Raw genomic sequence first — 17,019 nt, forward strand, 5'->3', positions numbered from 1 at the left:
ACAATGTAAGATAGCAGTCAAGTCTTATTTTCATCCACAATAATGCATCAACACTGTATTTGTTCATTTACATGTTGTGTATTCATGTGAATCTGCAACCTAACTAGTAATTGGAGGTATCGAATACATGTAGAAAGTAGAAAGTACATAATTTGCCTCTGAAATAAAGTTGCAGGAAATTAAAATTGTATTAAGTATTTAAGTATTTCAAAATTGTATTGAAGTACAGTACTTGAGTAAATGTACATTGTTTTTTCCATCACTGAGCATATTTTAGTTATTTAATAATCTTAACAAATTAGTATTTTGTTTATTTACAAGCACATGTAACATAAGTATGTAACGTGAAACACAAGGTCTAATGCATAACCTTCAAATATTTCAATAAAAAGGATCAACTAAAACCACAGACATTATTATTTATGAATCTAAAAAGGACAATGAGTGATGCCACTGTGTACTATAAGTCTAAAAAATTAAAAAACTCATTATGCAGAATTACAACTCTAAATGTATTATATTGTTTTATTGGACTAATATTACTATTGTATAATGTAACAGTTTAAAACCATAGCTGGTCATGGTCTAGTCTAATTTAATCTATGCACCATCATTTTGTGTGTATATTGTAAAACAATGCTGTTCAATGCTTATATAGACTTTATAAAACACACTCAGAGTTCAAGTACCTTTGAATTTGACTTAATTGGAGTACTTCAGTACATAATCTTAATGGTAATAATAATAATGATTTATGCCCAGTGCAAATTAATAAGGTTCAGCTGTTCAACTGAAACCCCAAAACCCCAAAAACACACCACACCGGTTTTTAAAATGAATCTCTTTTTCTTATCAAATAATATCAGGAGACAAATGTAAAGTAGCAGGTGGTACTTACAGAAAAGACCCTGAAATCATGAGCTCTGGGAGACTTTCAGCTTGTGACAACTCGACTAGAAACAAGAGCTTATTAACTTAAATGATTTGCATAAACGCTGTGCACAGAGAGATTTTTCCATCCTCTAATGTCACTTAAAGACTCGTGGTCAAACAATTTATGCAAATATCCAGTAGCCCAGTATTAACTGAGTGATTAAGCCTTAAAATGATCCCATCACTTCCACAAAAAGCTTGTCTTTATTTAAAAGAGTTGTCAGACATCATAACTGAAAGGAAAACTTACATATTGGCTTGATATGTACAACACATATTCTTCATCAGTGTAATAGTGTAGCCTTGATGTTACCATAGTGATTCTATATTTGTCTTTACATAGTGTAACCAGGGAGTTTGTTGGCCACTAACTCAGAGATATGCTGATACTCCTTTTTGAAATCCAGAGATCCAAGCTCATCCTCCAGTTCCTCTATCTCTTGCGGATCAAAGGAGGATACTGATTCTGCAGAAAGTCCTCGAACAGGGCCGCTGTTCTTGGTCGACCCACTTCTTTGATCTCTTGATGATATGAAACTCTCAGCACCGGAGCTCCTCTCCACTCTACTATTCTCTGTTGTCTGTTTTCTGGAACACATGGTTTGCAAGGAAGCTGACTCGTCTCTGTCACCATCATCGGAGGAGAAGCTGAGGGCGGAGGCGTGGGTTCGAGGTCGGATGATGTGCGTACCTCTCAGCGCACGCTGTGGAGATCTGGGGGCTTTGACGGGCACAGGGAGGACTCCTCTCTTTTGGAAACCAGAGTTAAAGAAGTCGGGGCGGACAGGAGACTTTGGGGTCTTGGCTCGGGAGAGCTCGGGGCTACTGGCGGGGTCAGGGGAGTAGGCATCGCTGGGCTCAAGGCTGTTGAAGTCGTCAGCATAGTCTGCCTCCTCGTGTTCTTCCCCGCTGGAGTCTGAAAATGAGGATTTTGGGATGCTGCATCTGCTGCTTCCTGATGATTCAATTTTCTCTCTGTGCCTGTCACATTCAGACTGTGATTGGACTTGATTTGATTCACTGTGGCGCTCCTTCTTGTCTTTGCTTTGACAAACATCACCATCCACCCTGGGCATGTGAATACATTTCAAGTCTTGTTCAGAAAGGTTAGGTTTTTCTGAACTTCTCAGAGAGTCTGTGTCTTGTTGACCATGAACTTCCCCGGGCAGGGTTTTCTGCTTTAGTGGGATTGTTTCTTGTAGTGCAGAGTTCATTGTGATGCTCTGCATCATTGTATCAACATTTTCATTTAGACTGGAGCGCAGATTTAACGCGGATTTTGTTTTGCTGGGCTTCACGATTTTAGTACTTGACTTTTTCCTTTCTTTGGCCCCACTTGACTGTGTTTCATTCTGTATTAAGTCCATGCATTCGTGACGCTTTACTTTAAGAGGAGAAATTTGCTTCAGTCTCAGGTTGAATGTTTTTGTTGTGCCATATACAAGCTTCTTCTGAGGAGATTTACTGGAGCTTTTACTTTCAATCAGAGCCTCTTTCACTTTTACAGTTGCAGGCCTAACTACTGGTGTAGAACAGTATCTGGGGGAATGTACATGTTTTAAATGGGGAGCAGTCCCTGGTCTGGCTTTCCGCAACAATTTTGTTTGTGCTGTTTGTGTTGTGTTTCCATGCCCAGCTGAAGGCTCTGTGGAAGAAGGCCTGTAAATCCAAGATAGATTGGGATGAATAGACAAGTTCTGCTGCGGGTTCTGGCCATTCAACTGTGACAGCTCGACAAGAAGAGCATTTAGTAGAGGCAACTGTCGTAAGGCTGCCCCGAGGATATTTGACGTCACCCCACTTGTTTCTTGGTTTCTTGATGTCTTTACATCATGTTTTACTCTCTGGCCCACCACTGGAGAGCTTCTACCTTCACTTTTATTTCCACTTGTCTCTTCCTCTGAGAACGTGTCTTCAAATGCAAAAACATCTGATTCTAGATTTAGTAATCTGATACCCCCTCTTTCATGTTTGCTTTTCTCCTCTGCAGAATTATTGTAGAAGAGATATGGCGGGCAAAATAGAGTTAAATCTTCTTCAAAGGTGTTTTCCGTTTCTTCGGGGGGGTGAGGCTTTTGGCTTCTTGGCTTGTGTTCAGCCTGCATGGCAACGCAAACAGCATCGCCCCGTTTATCCTCATTTATGAAGGTATTCTCAGTTGATGGTTTGTCATTTTGGATGTTGTTGCTCACGTGAGACTTGTCCGGTGTTTCTGTGAGGTTTTTCTCCAGGCTTTGTTGTACTTGTTGTCCTCTGTGGACACTGGTGCTTTCAGGAGCCTTCATTTCTGTGATATGTGGCAGCAAACTCGCTCCCAGACTTAGCAGCTTGTAACTCAGGGAAACTGATCCTATTTTCTCCCCCATCAGGTTGCATACACCAACAGCCCCCCTTTCACCATGAGACGAGGGAGTAGAGACACCATGCTCAGTCACATCCTGTCTGATTCTGTCCATAGCGTTAGTCATAGAGATGAGCGAGGTACCAACTAATTTGGGGATCTCTTCTTTCACACCCAGCACCATAGCATAGAGAGGGGTGTTGGACAGATGAGAGTAAAATGAGTTCAGGTTCATTTTGAAGAAACAAGACTTCCCTCTGTTAAAGGTGTATTCTCCCTGCTGATCTTTTCCATGATGTGCCTGTTGGTTGGTGCCACCACTGCTCTTTTGAGGCTGGTAAATGAGCAGCGTTGGAAAATCCAGCAGTCGTACTCCAACAGCCAGCTCGTCGGACACTTGACTTTCTTTGTCGAGTCGGATACTTTCCACCAAAAGCTCAAACGAAAACAGAGTCTCCACATTATCGCTATGTTGTCGTCCTGACATCCTCAAAGTGTGAAAACAAACCAACGGACTACCTATCTGGTAAACAGTACCTAAGCCCCTAAATCGAGCTTTAGCTTCTCGGCTCCATGGAAACAAACAGCTGTCGCGAGCATTTTGCGTCATGCAATACCCCGGGATACCTGGGAAATGAAGTTTCAGTTATCCTTCACGGATCGCACTGATTAAAAATGTTTATTTAATATCAATAATAGTCAAAATCTCGGCCAACTTTACATCTTTTCAAAATGTAATTTCGGAATTATTTTTAGTCTATCCAGTTAAGTAATACAAGTATTTATACAGCTGATATACTAGAATATTTTTAAGGAAATGTGTTTATATAGCCTACCTTTCATTTAAAAAAATATATATTTACTTTGTATTTATTTTTTTCATTTTTTTTACTTTCTTTTTTATTTATCGTGCATTTAAATACACTGTTTCCTAAAACACACACACTGTATATATATCATCATAAATAGATATTATATATGTGACAGTCATTTATATATAGTATATATAAATATATATATTACATATGTGTGTGTGTCTGTGTGTGTATGTGTGTGTGTGTGTGTGTGATTTCTTTTTTAAACAAATAGGGTATTATTGTAAATGCAGGTAATTAAGGAAGTCGGTTTCCCAATTATAAAAATCTGTAAAGGGAAATAGCAACTACAGAAATTTTTTTTTTATATGCAACTTACTGCAAGAAAACACGACACATGACAAAAACGGGTCGAAGGGATATGAAGATGACGATATATTCAGATATAGTTTGAGTGAGTAACTGTACTGCAGTTCACCAGACGGTGCCACTGTAGAGCTGAGCTTACGGACTGAAATAGTATTGTGGTGAACAGCAAACAGGCCAGTTAGTATGCCGGGCAGGCTCATTGTTCACATTTAGCCAGTAGTGGATAGTATGTGTGAACCCCTTAAATATCAACCTATAATAATAATAATAATAATAATAATAGTGTGTGTTTGGACAGGAGTGAACTGCAGTGAGTTTCTACAGGCGTCGGGTGGGCGGAGTCTTTTCCCCTGCGTGTGTTGTCATCGCGGAGATAGGTGCTGGATGCATATCGCTGTGGTCTGTGCCACTTCAGTCTGGAGGCTGAGACCGAGCGATTGAGAGAGATGCAACACTGACTACTACGGCTCCAACTCACTGGTTTTACCCGTTAAGGATAAACGTTATCAACCTCGCAGTCTGGACAAGACACCGCTCACATTTTAAGGTAAGACCCTAATGTGATTTTACCCCTCCGACCCGAACAACAAACTAAAAAGTAGGGCTGTAGCTAAAAGTGGGGAGCGCTAACACACAGTGAGAGTAGCGGGAGCCAGAGAAAGTCATTGGCACGTCGATGTTAATGGTGAACACAAAGGATAAAGTTACTTTCAGCCACCGACGCGGATGTCATTTGAGCGACAAACTGTAAAAGAACTGGAGAATATGATGTTTCAGCAGCAACGCTAGCCTATATAGCCACATATACATCTATTAACAACTGCTACTCTTATTTGTTTATTTCTTTACTCACTTATAGACCCAATTTAATGCAACGCACGTTACGTTTTCCATCCATATTCCCGAAAACAGTAAATAATATAGCTGGACTTTTAAGAAATATATATTTTTTACTGTTAATGATATTACACGTTGTCTTTTTATATGTGGTAATGGTGTGTGTGTGTGTGTGTGTATGTGTGTGTGTGTGTGTGTGCGCGCGCGTGTGCGCGAGGGGTAATTGGCAATTGTTCTGGATTTGCACAGACATATTTTTGAATGAATTTGTTCAGTGGATTGCTTCCATGCAACGTTGGGGGGCGATAAAGGCATCATTGTCCAACTGATCATGGATAATGAAGCCTTCACATGCTCACTGTAGGTGAGGCTCACAGCTATAGTCTTACAGGCCACATTTCATTCTTTTGGGAATCTTTTATGGTTTATTTAACCAAAATAATCACACACCCTGTCCACTGTGCTTCACTGTTGTATTGCATTTTTATTTGGGGTATCTTTACTTTTCATGCAGCACTGGGAGTTTGTCAGTATGTCCAGACAAAGAACAATTTGCCTTTACATCAGAGTTGTTTTGATTCTGATTACACAATATCTGCCACTCTGCTTGTACACAGCATGTACAATCTTGCTTCATTACTGGCTGCTCCTGCGGCCTATTCAACATACAATGTACTGTATACTCCACTGGGAGAGTAAACAAGTGAAACGCTGTTTGTCTTCCAGCACTGTATCCTTTGCTGTCTTCCTGTAGGAAGTTTAGCCTCCACTGTATCTAACTTCCCAAATAAAAGGGAAACAAATAGGCCCATTCCTAGGCTGATGGCTGGCTGCAGACACAACAAACATAGGTGCTCTTGAGTGTAAACGTAAGTTTCCATTGTTTCATTTTCAGGGCTCTGCATTTCTACCCCCCTGGATTCACAGCTTCCCATTTGAACAGATGAGGCATAAAGAGTTCTTTTCTCCTGTAGCTTTAAAATCAATAAGACACCATTATTTTTCACTGGATTTTATGTCTGGGAAAGATTAGTTTTCTGTGGCGCTGTGCTGAACTAAATAGGCACAGGAGGGTTTTAACATGACTCCAGTATGTTCATGCCATAGTATTACATTTAACATTTCTTTCCTTTTAACACCAAAAATGTTTGGCTTAACTCAAGCTGTCAGGTCTGCAAATCAGTGAGGCAATTTTTCAACTGACCCCTCTACTGAACGGGCAATGAGACATCTGTAGTGAGTGATGTGTGATTAATTGTCTATAATTGTTCACAGAAGCAACAAACAAGCCCTTAATCTGCCCATTTTCTCTGTGCTACTGCAAATATTTGTATTAGTTGTTGTCTTTTGGTGTCTATTGTGTGTTTTCCAAATGAGCTTGGATTCATGCCTTTCCTCGTGTAGGTGCACCCAGTACTTAACCTATGTGATCTTTGGTTTTGAGTCAATCCTACCTTGTTTGTGTTACATTACAGAAGGGAAGATACCCCTTTTTCCAGATAGATGACAGACAAGATCTTCCCTAATATAGATGAAAATGAAGGCTGCCTAGGTACTCCATCTCACCCACTGCCAGCGGCGCACTCCTAGAGGGAGACCTATTCAGCAGTCATGATAATGACAATGCTAAGGAAAGTCTTTCAATCTTAGTTTGAATGGATATCTGTTGCATTCTCCCATAAATAGAGCACAGGCAGACCCTGAAGAAAATATATGTTTTCATCTATTTCTGACAGCCCCTTCTGCATGGCTAAACAGACAAAGGGTAATTGAGCCGGATAGATATGTCTTTCAAAATAAAGTTATGTGCACAATGTGTGCTCAGCTGAACAATAAGGCACCTGTCATGATTGGCAGAAGAACGGCTTCCTGTGACATGCCTACAGGCTATATCCAGTTGTTATCATTGCAGAGCTGGTTAGGATGTCTTCTGGCCTAGTGGGCTTGGAGACGCCCAACTAGAGTTACAGCCAATATCTTGGGTTGTCCCAAAAAGATATTTCCATGACACAGAACTGTTTGGGGGAAATTACTTAACAGTAGTAGCTGGTTTCAGTTTTTTTTCACCACTCCCCCAGTGTGCCTGACACTGTTTCCTAGTCTTTTCCCTTGTTTGTCTCTGTTCCCACGGTGCTTTGCTACCGGTGTGCTGACTGGTCATGATTTGGAGAACAGTAGAGGGGGGGAATAACTGCTGAAGGACTTCAAACCGTTTGTTAGGGCTGATGCATTTCTCCTCATTGTACCATAGAAGCATGCCAAACCATGTGGCGCCCCCCTTTCCAACAGATCCCACAACCCATGCATGTGACGAGGATCAGGAAGCCTGGTCTGGTCTGTACAGGCTGACCGGCTGGCTGGCTAACCAGGATTCACAATAGGCCCCCCGACCAAATCCTGTTGCTTCAAAACCAACCAACCAGCAGACAGGGGATCACATGCTGCCTGCTCCTGTTGTGAAAGCCCAGCTCTCTCTCTGTCTTTTTGTCAGCCTTTGTTTTGATTGCAGTCTGGATTTATGGAAGGATTTAAGCCCACTCATCACTGTCAGGGAAAGCACAAATGCCGTCATTAGGTTGATGTTTTTTTATGAATTGATCTCCTGTTCCACTAGGGGTTTGTTTGTGATTGATGTGGTTGGTTAACTGAGCAATAATATGTTGTTGTTCTGATACCGATACCAGTGGCAAAAATGCTTTCGATACAGCCTAAAATGTTGGATTGGGATTGTCAGCTACTTTCATCATCAGCTCTGGAAAAAAGCAATTGCTGCTTCCAAAATGATGGAAGTCTCTAATTAGTGAGCGATCTTTTTCATTGATTTTGCGCAGGACAGTGGAGACTGTAACTTCAGCCAAAGGAAAAAATGGTATCGGAAGACCTCCTAGATTTGTAACTATGATGATCACTTTAAGAGCTCCAGAACTACGTGAATCATTAGTTCCAGCAATACTATCTATTAGTCGGGGATACAAAGCAACAATAAACCTTCTGGTTTCACCAAGGAAGGCTAAATGTGGTTACCAAAGGAACTTGCAACTTTAACTGCTCCAAGGTCAGCGTGTTGGGTTCTCTCAGTGTCATTCATAATTTTTGTCTGCACTGCACATTATACGACGTCTCGTGTGTAATCAGTGTAATAGCCTTAAGACGGCATGTTTAACAGCTAGCCTGTATGTCAGCACGTATGCCAGGGAACCACAGGAAGACGCCAACAGCCCTTCATAGCACCATATTTCTACTCTTTATGTGATATGCACAAATGAGATGTTAAAGCCTGTGGCATGTTTCTGGATGACATATGTGGAGTGACACCGTCTTGTGCCACTTTGCTTGTTTATTTCTTTATGCCTAGATGTGTTGTGGTTAGTTAATCCGATTCTCAGTGAAGTGGTTAAGCCTTGTTGTAGATACAGTGTAGATTAGATGCAGGTAGACGCTGTTTGGTCAGATGTAGTGCCTTCCATTTAAAGGCGAGATAGGCTTAAAGGAGAAATTGATCGATTGAGCAATTTCATGTTTATCTTGTTCAGATGTAGATTGTTAATGGTGTTAGTAAATTCTATTATCGGCTAAAATAGCTTCAACACCAGTCCATCCCTTGTGTCTTGTACATATCTGTTCCCACCCCCTTGTCACTCATCCAGTGGCCCGTTGTCGTGCCAGGCCCGTTTGAGTGAAAAAAGCAGTGCTATTGCTGGAGGGGAAGCTGCTGGATAGAGCAGATGGTATAGTGACAGAAGTCAAATGCTGATCGCACCATTGCTGGTAAGGTCCCTGTCAACCTCTGGTGACACACAGCACAGCGTCTGAGGACTGAGGAAGAGGTGTTCTGTGGGGGGCAGAAGGGTGAATAAAGTTTTGAGCCCTCAGATGACCCCCTTTGGCATCCCTGCTGGTTCGTGTGTAGCTATACCATTAATGAACGAGATTAGGCATTTCATAACATTAGTTGAGTAATGGATGATATACAGTGTGCTTTCCCATATCCTATATACAGCTGTTTTGAACCCCTTTTGTTGCAGTGCAGATGGTGAATAAGATGATACATTAGATCCATGCATTAGATATTATTACAGCTGGTCATGAAAACAATATCATATGACCCGCTTAGCTTGGACTTTACTGTGAACGATGACCTTTTGAAACCTTACACGATTTTCTGGTCTAAGCTCCATCCTACACATGACTGACAGATGGAGCTACATATGATCTCACATATGATGAATGGATGAAGGTGGCTTACAGATGTAGCCCTGGCAGTCAACAAATATGTAAATATTATTAGTTTTTTTCCTTCTATAAGAGAATAATTTATCCTGCAGATAATCTCTTTGATGTTCAGCCACAATGGCGAAATTTGGGTCATCTCAGTTCATAAAGGAGGAGAATCTTTGTCACATTGCCAAAGATTTGAAAAATCAAGACCTTTTTCTATTCATTCAGCTCACCCCACTGGTTCTCCATACTGGGATAACGAAATCATGCATTTATACCCTCGACTTATACCTCCCAAAATGGAGGCAAACCATCAACCTTCCAGCTTTTCACTAAATCCTTTCGCCTTGTGCCTGGTGTTTACACAATAGTTTTATTCAGTCATTTCTACCCAGTGGACATTAGTACAAATACCACTCATTAGAGCTGTAAGCAGGGAGGGATCACTCTTTGTTTCACAAACAACACCAATCCTTTAACATCATGTCCATGCATTATGGATTTGTAGTAGTCAAACATATAGGAAAATGTGTCTTGCCAAGATGAATTATGTCTGCACCTCCTGTTCCCTTAGGGACTCATTAGTGTCCATATCAGAAATGTTGGGGAAAAGGCTACCAAAAGTTGCTGACCCTCCTTACATGTTTTGTCTACATGTCTGTCACTGGGCCACAATGGAGAGAATGATTACTGGCCAGTCATTAACCCGATTGCCACTGAGTCCAAGGACCAGTCATGACCCATGGGGTTAACTCGGTCTGTGTTCCCCTCAGCGGGCCCAGACAATCGGGACAGCTGACCTCTGTGGTCGTGGCCAGCCTCCAATGGGAGATAAGAAGGGATTTGGTTTAGTGCCGATGTGCATACCTCATTCCTACTGTAGCGCAAAAGAATGGGCCTGTCTGAATAGGCAGACAGGACTGGGTGTGGGTGACACAGCCAGAGTCCTGACTGCATGCCATTGTGGCCTCTGTAGACTTTCTCTCTATGAATCTCTGTCTATTCATTCTTTGAACACCACTGTGGTAAATGTGTCAGGTATGAAACTTACAAATAACAGATAGTTGATTCAAAAGAGGTGTAAAATGTTTAACCATGCACATATTAAGGAAAATATGTAAATGAACCAATAAAGTCCCACCCTGCCCCCCCCCCCCCCCCCCCTTAATCAATTGCCTACCAAAATGAATAATAAGATAATGAAAAGAGAGTTGAGTTTGATGGATGGAATTGCGTCACACATAATTGGTTTATTGCTCTGTTTCCCTGTTTTATTCATAGGATTATTTATTTCCTAATCCCTTTTTATGTATTAGCCATTTTGGAGCCCTGGAAGGTAAAGTAAATTAAACCTGTAGTCATAAAATGTAGGCCAATACTGCACGAAGCCCTGCGTTTAAACATATGCGCCCTTGACTGTCAAATTGACCCGGGGTGAGTCAAGGAGCAAATGGCCATCGGATGAGTTGTTTTAAAGCGCAAAAGCACGTCGACTTGTTTCAGATAGAGGTTGATTGTAATTAACAAGTCAAATGGAGCAGAGCCGTGACAGATGTGCCATAAAGTGCTCAGCTTTAGGGTGTTGTGGGAGCCATTGAGGCATTGCTGCTGGAGCCAGTATCCTTCACTTAACCTCACCAGTGCACTGCAGTGCTTCCACACTGCTGTTGACGCACGAGTCTGTTGAACCTACATGAACAGCAGCATTGTTTCAATGGATATTACACTGTACACTGTAAGGAAATTTCCTTCAAAGTCCCATATTATGCTCATTTTTACCTTCATAGTCTTATATTGGGTTTCTCCTGGAACATGTTTTAATTTTTAAAAAACACATCATTTTTCTTATACTGTCCATCTGAATATACCTGTATTCCCAACATTTCCAGGTCTACTGTATCTGCTCATTGTAGCTGGGCTGTGTGCATTCTCTGTGGATTGAGCATTTTGATACTTTCAGTATTTATATAGCACCTCAACCTGCTTTATAATTAAAAAAAAAGACAGGGAAATCTCACTTTTTACAATAGTCTGTCAGCATTATTTCCTTAAAATATAAAGAGTAAATGGACCTAAGAATAAAGAAAAAGGTGTAGTTGAATTATAATGCTCTATGCTGTTTGACAGGCTGACGGCCTGTTCTGCTTTGTGTACGGTGCTGACGGGAATGTACAAGATTTCTAGGTATCAGCCTTTTTACAAGAAGGAACTTTCTCCTAAACAACCCTTTATCAATTGTGAGAAAGTGTCTGTTTTTTTGTTGGTTCCTTTCATGTTGCCAGCTCACTGACATGAGACAAATTAGTCTCATAAGTCTGGTCACGGTCTGTAGTCTGTCATTCTGTTTTTAAAAGTGCTGATGAAACATGTTGGGAGGAGGATGTTATTCTTGTTTGTGTTTCCACGGATCCATAAATCAGATGATGATTAGTTTAGTTTACTGAATACGGCTTGTGCTGGGAATCTTTGTCCACTTGCAGTTGTATTGTCAGTGTATGTTTCAAAGTGGCGTGATGTATTATTCTGATTGATTTTTGTTATTCTTTCATTTGACAGCAGCTGCAAACTGTCAATCTTTTAAGGGTTGTTTAGGAATAAAATCAACATTCTACCAAGAATGTTTCTTTCTTTTTCCTTTTTCTCGACCTTCATTTGCTTGAAATAAACATTGTACTTCCTTTCAATATTACTAGAAATGAAATATTTTATCCGTTAGTTCAGTTCAGATTGTACTTTTGAATTATGCACACCATTAAACTAGGACATCACTAATAGCCCTTGTATCAACTCTCTGAAGCACAAAAATGCCTGTACATCATGTAGCCTTTGGCCTACTCTTGTAACTTACTGTTAGCAAAGACATAGTTGTGACTATTTTAGACAAGCCTGGGATACTGGAGTTACTGGTGTATATGGGAAACCCTTTTACACAAAGTGGAAGAGAAGGCTAAAGCAGAGAGGACCTGAACTGTGCAGGGCTGGCAGTCGACTTGGCCTTTCCTTGTACTCTGGGCTGCTGCAGTGACGGTATGATGTGTTTAAGGAGCATCGGCCCAGCCAAGCAGAGCTAATTCGAAGCTAGAGAAGTATATTCCATCTCACTTGTTTTTTTTTTCCTCTTTGCAACATCATTTTGACTAGCCTTCCTTTTATGCGATTTGTAAAGGCTGTTGACGGAGGATAATGATCTGGAGTGACAGTGGCCTGATTTTTTTTCGTTTCTCTTGCTTCTGTAATCGCACTGTCTGTCATTGTGGAGAAGATCAACCGCTCTTCTCTGCTGAAGTGTATTGAAAGCTTCTGTGGAAGTTTGGAGGTTAGCCACAGGGGGTGGGATCAAAGCTAGAGGGGCAGCACATTTGTCATTGCATGCAAGCCTTCATATGGGTTTACAGCCTTAAAAGAAGAAGGAGCAAGGGAAAGGGAGATTGCCTAACAGTCCGACAAACAGTGTCCCAGACTCTATGTTAAGATCCTAACAAGAGGTCTCTAATTCGTACAATGCCTAGCAGCTACACTGTGTGTTCAATCACTGCTGCTTACCTTCCCCAGGCTTTGTTTACTGGAAGCCCTCGGATCCTCTCTGAAATGTAAACAGGACTGTAGGGCCACATACAGTTCAGCACTGAGCTGCGTTGGCTCGAGCCAAAACACAACCAACACACAACTGCTGGATACACAGCCAGGTGCTGCATATCTTACCACAGGAGCAGCTGTATAATTACACTGTTCTCTTCTGTCTTGAGATAATCTGTGTTTAGGTGGAGCACTCAAACACCAAAGGCCAGAGGTCAATGTTAGCTTCCAACTTGTTGATGGATTTACTTTGTAAGATGTGTACTTACTGAGAGTTAGTGTGCATGGCTGAGGTCTTTGTTTGTTTTATTGTTTTGCCTGCCTGGGCTTTATAATAGGTTTTCAGTGACTTATTTTACTGTCAGGAGTACATAGAATATAACAACATGCTGCTGTAATTTTATAAATGTACAATTATTGGTGTTGCCTATTCTTTGTCTCATAAATTGTTTTGTACCATGGTATTTTGTCCTGTTAAAGAGAGTTAGATGTGGGTTATTAATTCTTTTTGAAGTTAACCATTGGTATGCTGTTAATAAGGGTCCCCTGTCAATACACTCACAGCTTGCGCCAATCGTAGAGCATCTCACAGCAGAAATATTCAATATTATATTTTCTAATATCTGCTTATTGAAGAGTTACAGCAATTGTTTAAGCTATGCACCCGAATGGCGGTATAAGAAAAATGTATGTCATATCAGAAATTTAAATCGGTATAACCATTCATCCAGTATAACGCCTAGACCTATGGTTGCGTATATATATGCCAAGAATTCAGCTTTCTCAAGCAGAAATCTTCCTGATTTAACCAGATTAAGCAAACAGTGTCTTATTTAGATGACACTAGAGAAATCAGTTTGCTGCAGAAAGCCAACAATAATCAAGTTAGTTAAGTGCATGTAAACACACAGATTCCCATCAGGTCACACACGAAGATCCATTCTCTCAGTTGGTGACATTTGACATTTTCTGGGGGAGTGTAAAGAGAGAAATGAGTGTAGGTTAATTGTTTCCTGTCATTTAGTTTAATTTTCACTGAAAGGCAGTCTGAGTCTGGGCTCCCAGGGGGACATTTCCACAGACTCTACTCAAACAGAGCCAATTCCCCATTTAGTCCAAGCTGCTCTGTTTGTTGACTTCATGGATTGCTGCTGCACCATTGCGTTGTCACCTTAGGCTTTTTGTTGTCGCACTGCAGAATCAACAACATGCCCATGGCTAGGTTTACAATTTAGACTATGATGGGTAAACATTTTGTGATAGATGCTGAAAACCACTCACACTGATCCTCTGCTTGATAGGATTTTGCCCCAGGGAGTCCCATACTGGAAGACTGTGGTTGCTATTGATTTAATATGGAATAGTATTACTGTCTGTGCTTTCTTCGGGACGATAGTCATCGTGGGAATTCAAATATTTCAAGGTCACACTCTAACGAAATGCCAAAACAAATTGTGTTTCTCCTATTAACTACAGTTTGAAGGAAGTTCTTTATTTATCGCAACATCCCGGGGGAGTTGTCTGTGTTACCAAACCCTGCTGGATATAACACTGCATTTGCAATCTACTTACATGAAAGCAAGATTTTCCTCTTGATTCTGCCGGGTGACCCTGAGTGCATGTTGTACAGCTTCCAGTGCCTGGTGCTTTCTCCAAATGGTGCCATCCTAATGACATCCTTCAGAGCCTGCTGCAGTTTAGAGATAAGGAAGTGAGGAATAAGGAAATCTGTTTGTGTTTGGGAATACGTTGTAAAGTCTGGCGAACTCTGTGATTGAGGACAGACACCTTCCTGTGCGCATTTTTCATTTTGTGCCTGATCTCTGCTTGAGTAAGGTAGAAGTATATTTAAAGATGCTCTTTTCATGTTGTCCTAAATTACATAAATATTGATTCCATTTACACTTCCATGTACATTCACCTGTGAGGTCTCTGAGGAAATGTTGCCATATGGAATCCAACCATACTCCTTATGACTGTTGGAGCGTTTTTTCCCCCATCCCCTATTCTTTATACACTCCCTTCCCTCCTTCATAGGAGCACCTCATCAGATCGTTGGCCTCGATCAGTTCTAAAGGTCAAAGGTCACTCAATCACTGGGGGCCCGCACGTCAGGTCGCATCAGTGCACTTGGCTCCTTGTAAAAGGAATTCAGCCGCACTCATCTCCCTGGACACTTTTTCCTCATTTAGCATTCAGGAAGGGGGATGGTAAGGTGTTGGTGAGGGGATAAGAAGAGTGAAGATGTGGAGGCAAAAACAGAGCATTCATATCCCTTCCTCCTCTCAACACACTTTTTAAGGGGACATATGCTAACTTTTTAGGTTCATACTTATATTTTGAGTTTCTACTATAACTTGTTTACATGCTCAAAAACACATTATTTTCCTCATACTGTCTGCCTTAGTATACCTAAATAGCGCCTGTCTATTTAAGCTCCTGAAAAGGTCTGCTCTGATTGTTCAGCCCTCACATCGCCATCAGTCGCAGCGGGGAAATAACTGTAATAGCACTGTAGCTGCGCTTTCTACCTATCACAACCTTACAGAAGTCCTGACCACTCGTTTAAAGCAACGGTTTCTGAATATGGGCTGTGTGCATTTCTCTGTGGATTGAGGGTTTTGATACTATCACAGTATTTTTATATGGTAAATAGACTTGCATATATGAAGCAACATATGCTGCCATCCAAACAATGTCTTTTTCAGGGACGTCCCTGCTTATTTCAGCAAGACAATGCCAGCCCACATTCTGCACGTGTTACAACATTGCGGCTTTGTTTTAAAAGAGTGTGGGTACTTGATTGGCCTGCCTGCAGTCCAGACCTGTCTCCAAATGAAAAGCAACTGAAGCCGTACATCAAGCAAGTTTTTAAAGGTGACGTTCAGTATCTTGCCCAAAGACACTTTGAAATGTGGACTGTTGGAGACCGGGGTTCTAACTTCCAGGCTTCCCGGCCACAACTTAGGCTTGGTTTATAATAAAAAATGAGATGGAAATCTCACTTTTTACAGTATGTGACTTTTTAAATGGATCATGGACAGTTTGTGTGCATGTGTACACTGATGTTGATGACCAGTTAACTGGAGGAATAGGATGTGTGTAAGTACTGCATGCATTACAGGTTTTTTTTAATAATGACAGCTGACGCCTCTCCGAATGAGATGAAGGATGTGCTGCTGAGTGGCTGTAGAGACGGAATCACATTTTATAGTGAGTGCGGTGTTTCCCCTGATGCTTTGGTATGACCTTGATATTATTAATCTGTACATGGAGACAAAAGCAACCTGTGTGATTGTGAACACGTTGGCATCTGTGCATTTAATGTGCGCATTTGTGTGTGTGTTGATGCTTAGGTGCGCGTGTGTGGGTGGCTCTCAGTGGGAGGTTAGTCACTGACACCCTTTCAGCCGTCACACCTCCCTTAAACACACCCACTGCATGCCATGCCAGCTGCAGCTGTTGTGCCTCAATGTTAGAGATGTAGAAAATTCCTCTCACTCTGCAATTAGAGCTGCAGATTGCTGAATAGCGCACATTGCAATGTCCTAAAATTGCACTTGGTTCCCTTTCTACTTCCAAGATCACTGAGTAAATAGAAACTGATGAGGGCGAATCATGAATAAACTGGCCCCGTCTGCCTCCAAGTTGACAGATTGTGTTTTGTGCAAGCTGCTCCTTGTGATGTGCTGTTACCCTGGTTAAAGAAACCGAAGGGTGGAAAAAGGCCTCATTGATGGGGTGGGTTTCTCACGCCTGACTGAGAATGTTCGCTTTCCATCGAGTCAAGTGGTTCATTGTGATTCAACCAAAGAAATGCAAATATATAGAACAGATGTACTATTTCTTTTTGCCCGTTTGTCGGCAGGAGTAATCCCTCACTCTGGTGGAGATTGTGTGGGGTGCACTCTGGGTGCAAGACTAAAGTGT

The 17,019-nt window shown here is 41.4% G+C and overlaps 2 protein-coding genes across 3 annotated transcripts in view; one reads left to right on the top strand and one right to left on the bottom strand.

Annotated features, from left to right (window-relative positions):
* Nucleotides 1-1,268: 1,268 nt before the first annotated feature.
* map10 (microtubule associated protein 10) lies at nt 1,269-3,761 on the bottom strand (the record flags this gene model as incomplete). The annotated part of the gene is made up of 1 exon (XM_083922638.1): nt 1,269-3,761. One exon carries the CDS (start codon nt 3,759-3,761, stop codon nt 1,269-1,271), a length of 2,493 nt encoding a protein of 830 aa, XP_083778764.1.
* Nucleotides 3,762-4,876: 1,115 nt separating this feature from the next.
* The window catches only part of LOC310954099 (signal-induced proliferation-associated 1-like protein 2), an 86,041-nt gene continuing 73,898 nt past the window's right edge, over nt 4,877-17,019 (top strand). For both annotated transcript variants that reach the window (XM_083923401.1, XM_083923402.1), the window contains exon 1: nt 4,877-5,005. The gene's annotated coding sequence lies outside the window, so the exon portion shown is untranslated. The remainder of the gene's footprint in view (nt 5,006-17,019) is intronic.

Source organism: Echiichthys vipera (genome assembly GCF_963691815.1).
Source record: "Echiichthys vipera genome assembly, chromosome: 11".
Taxonomy (NCBI): domain Eukaryota; kingdom Metazoa; phylum Chordata; class Actinopteri; order Perciformes; family Trachinidae; genus Echiichthys; species Echiichthys vipera.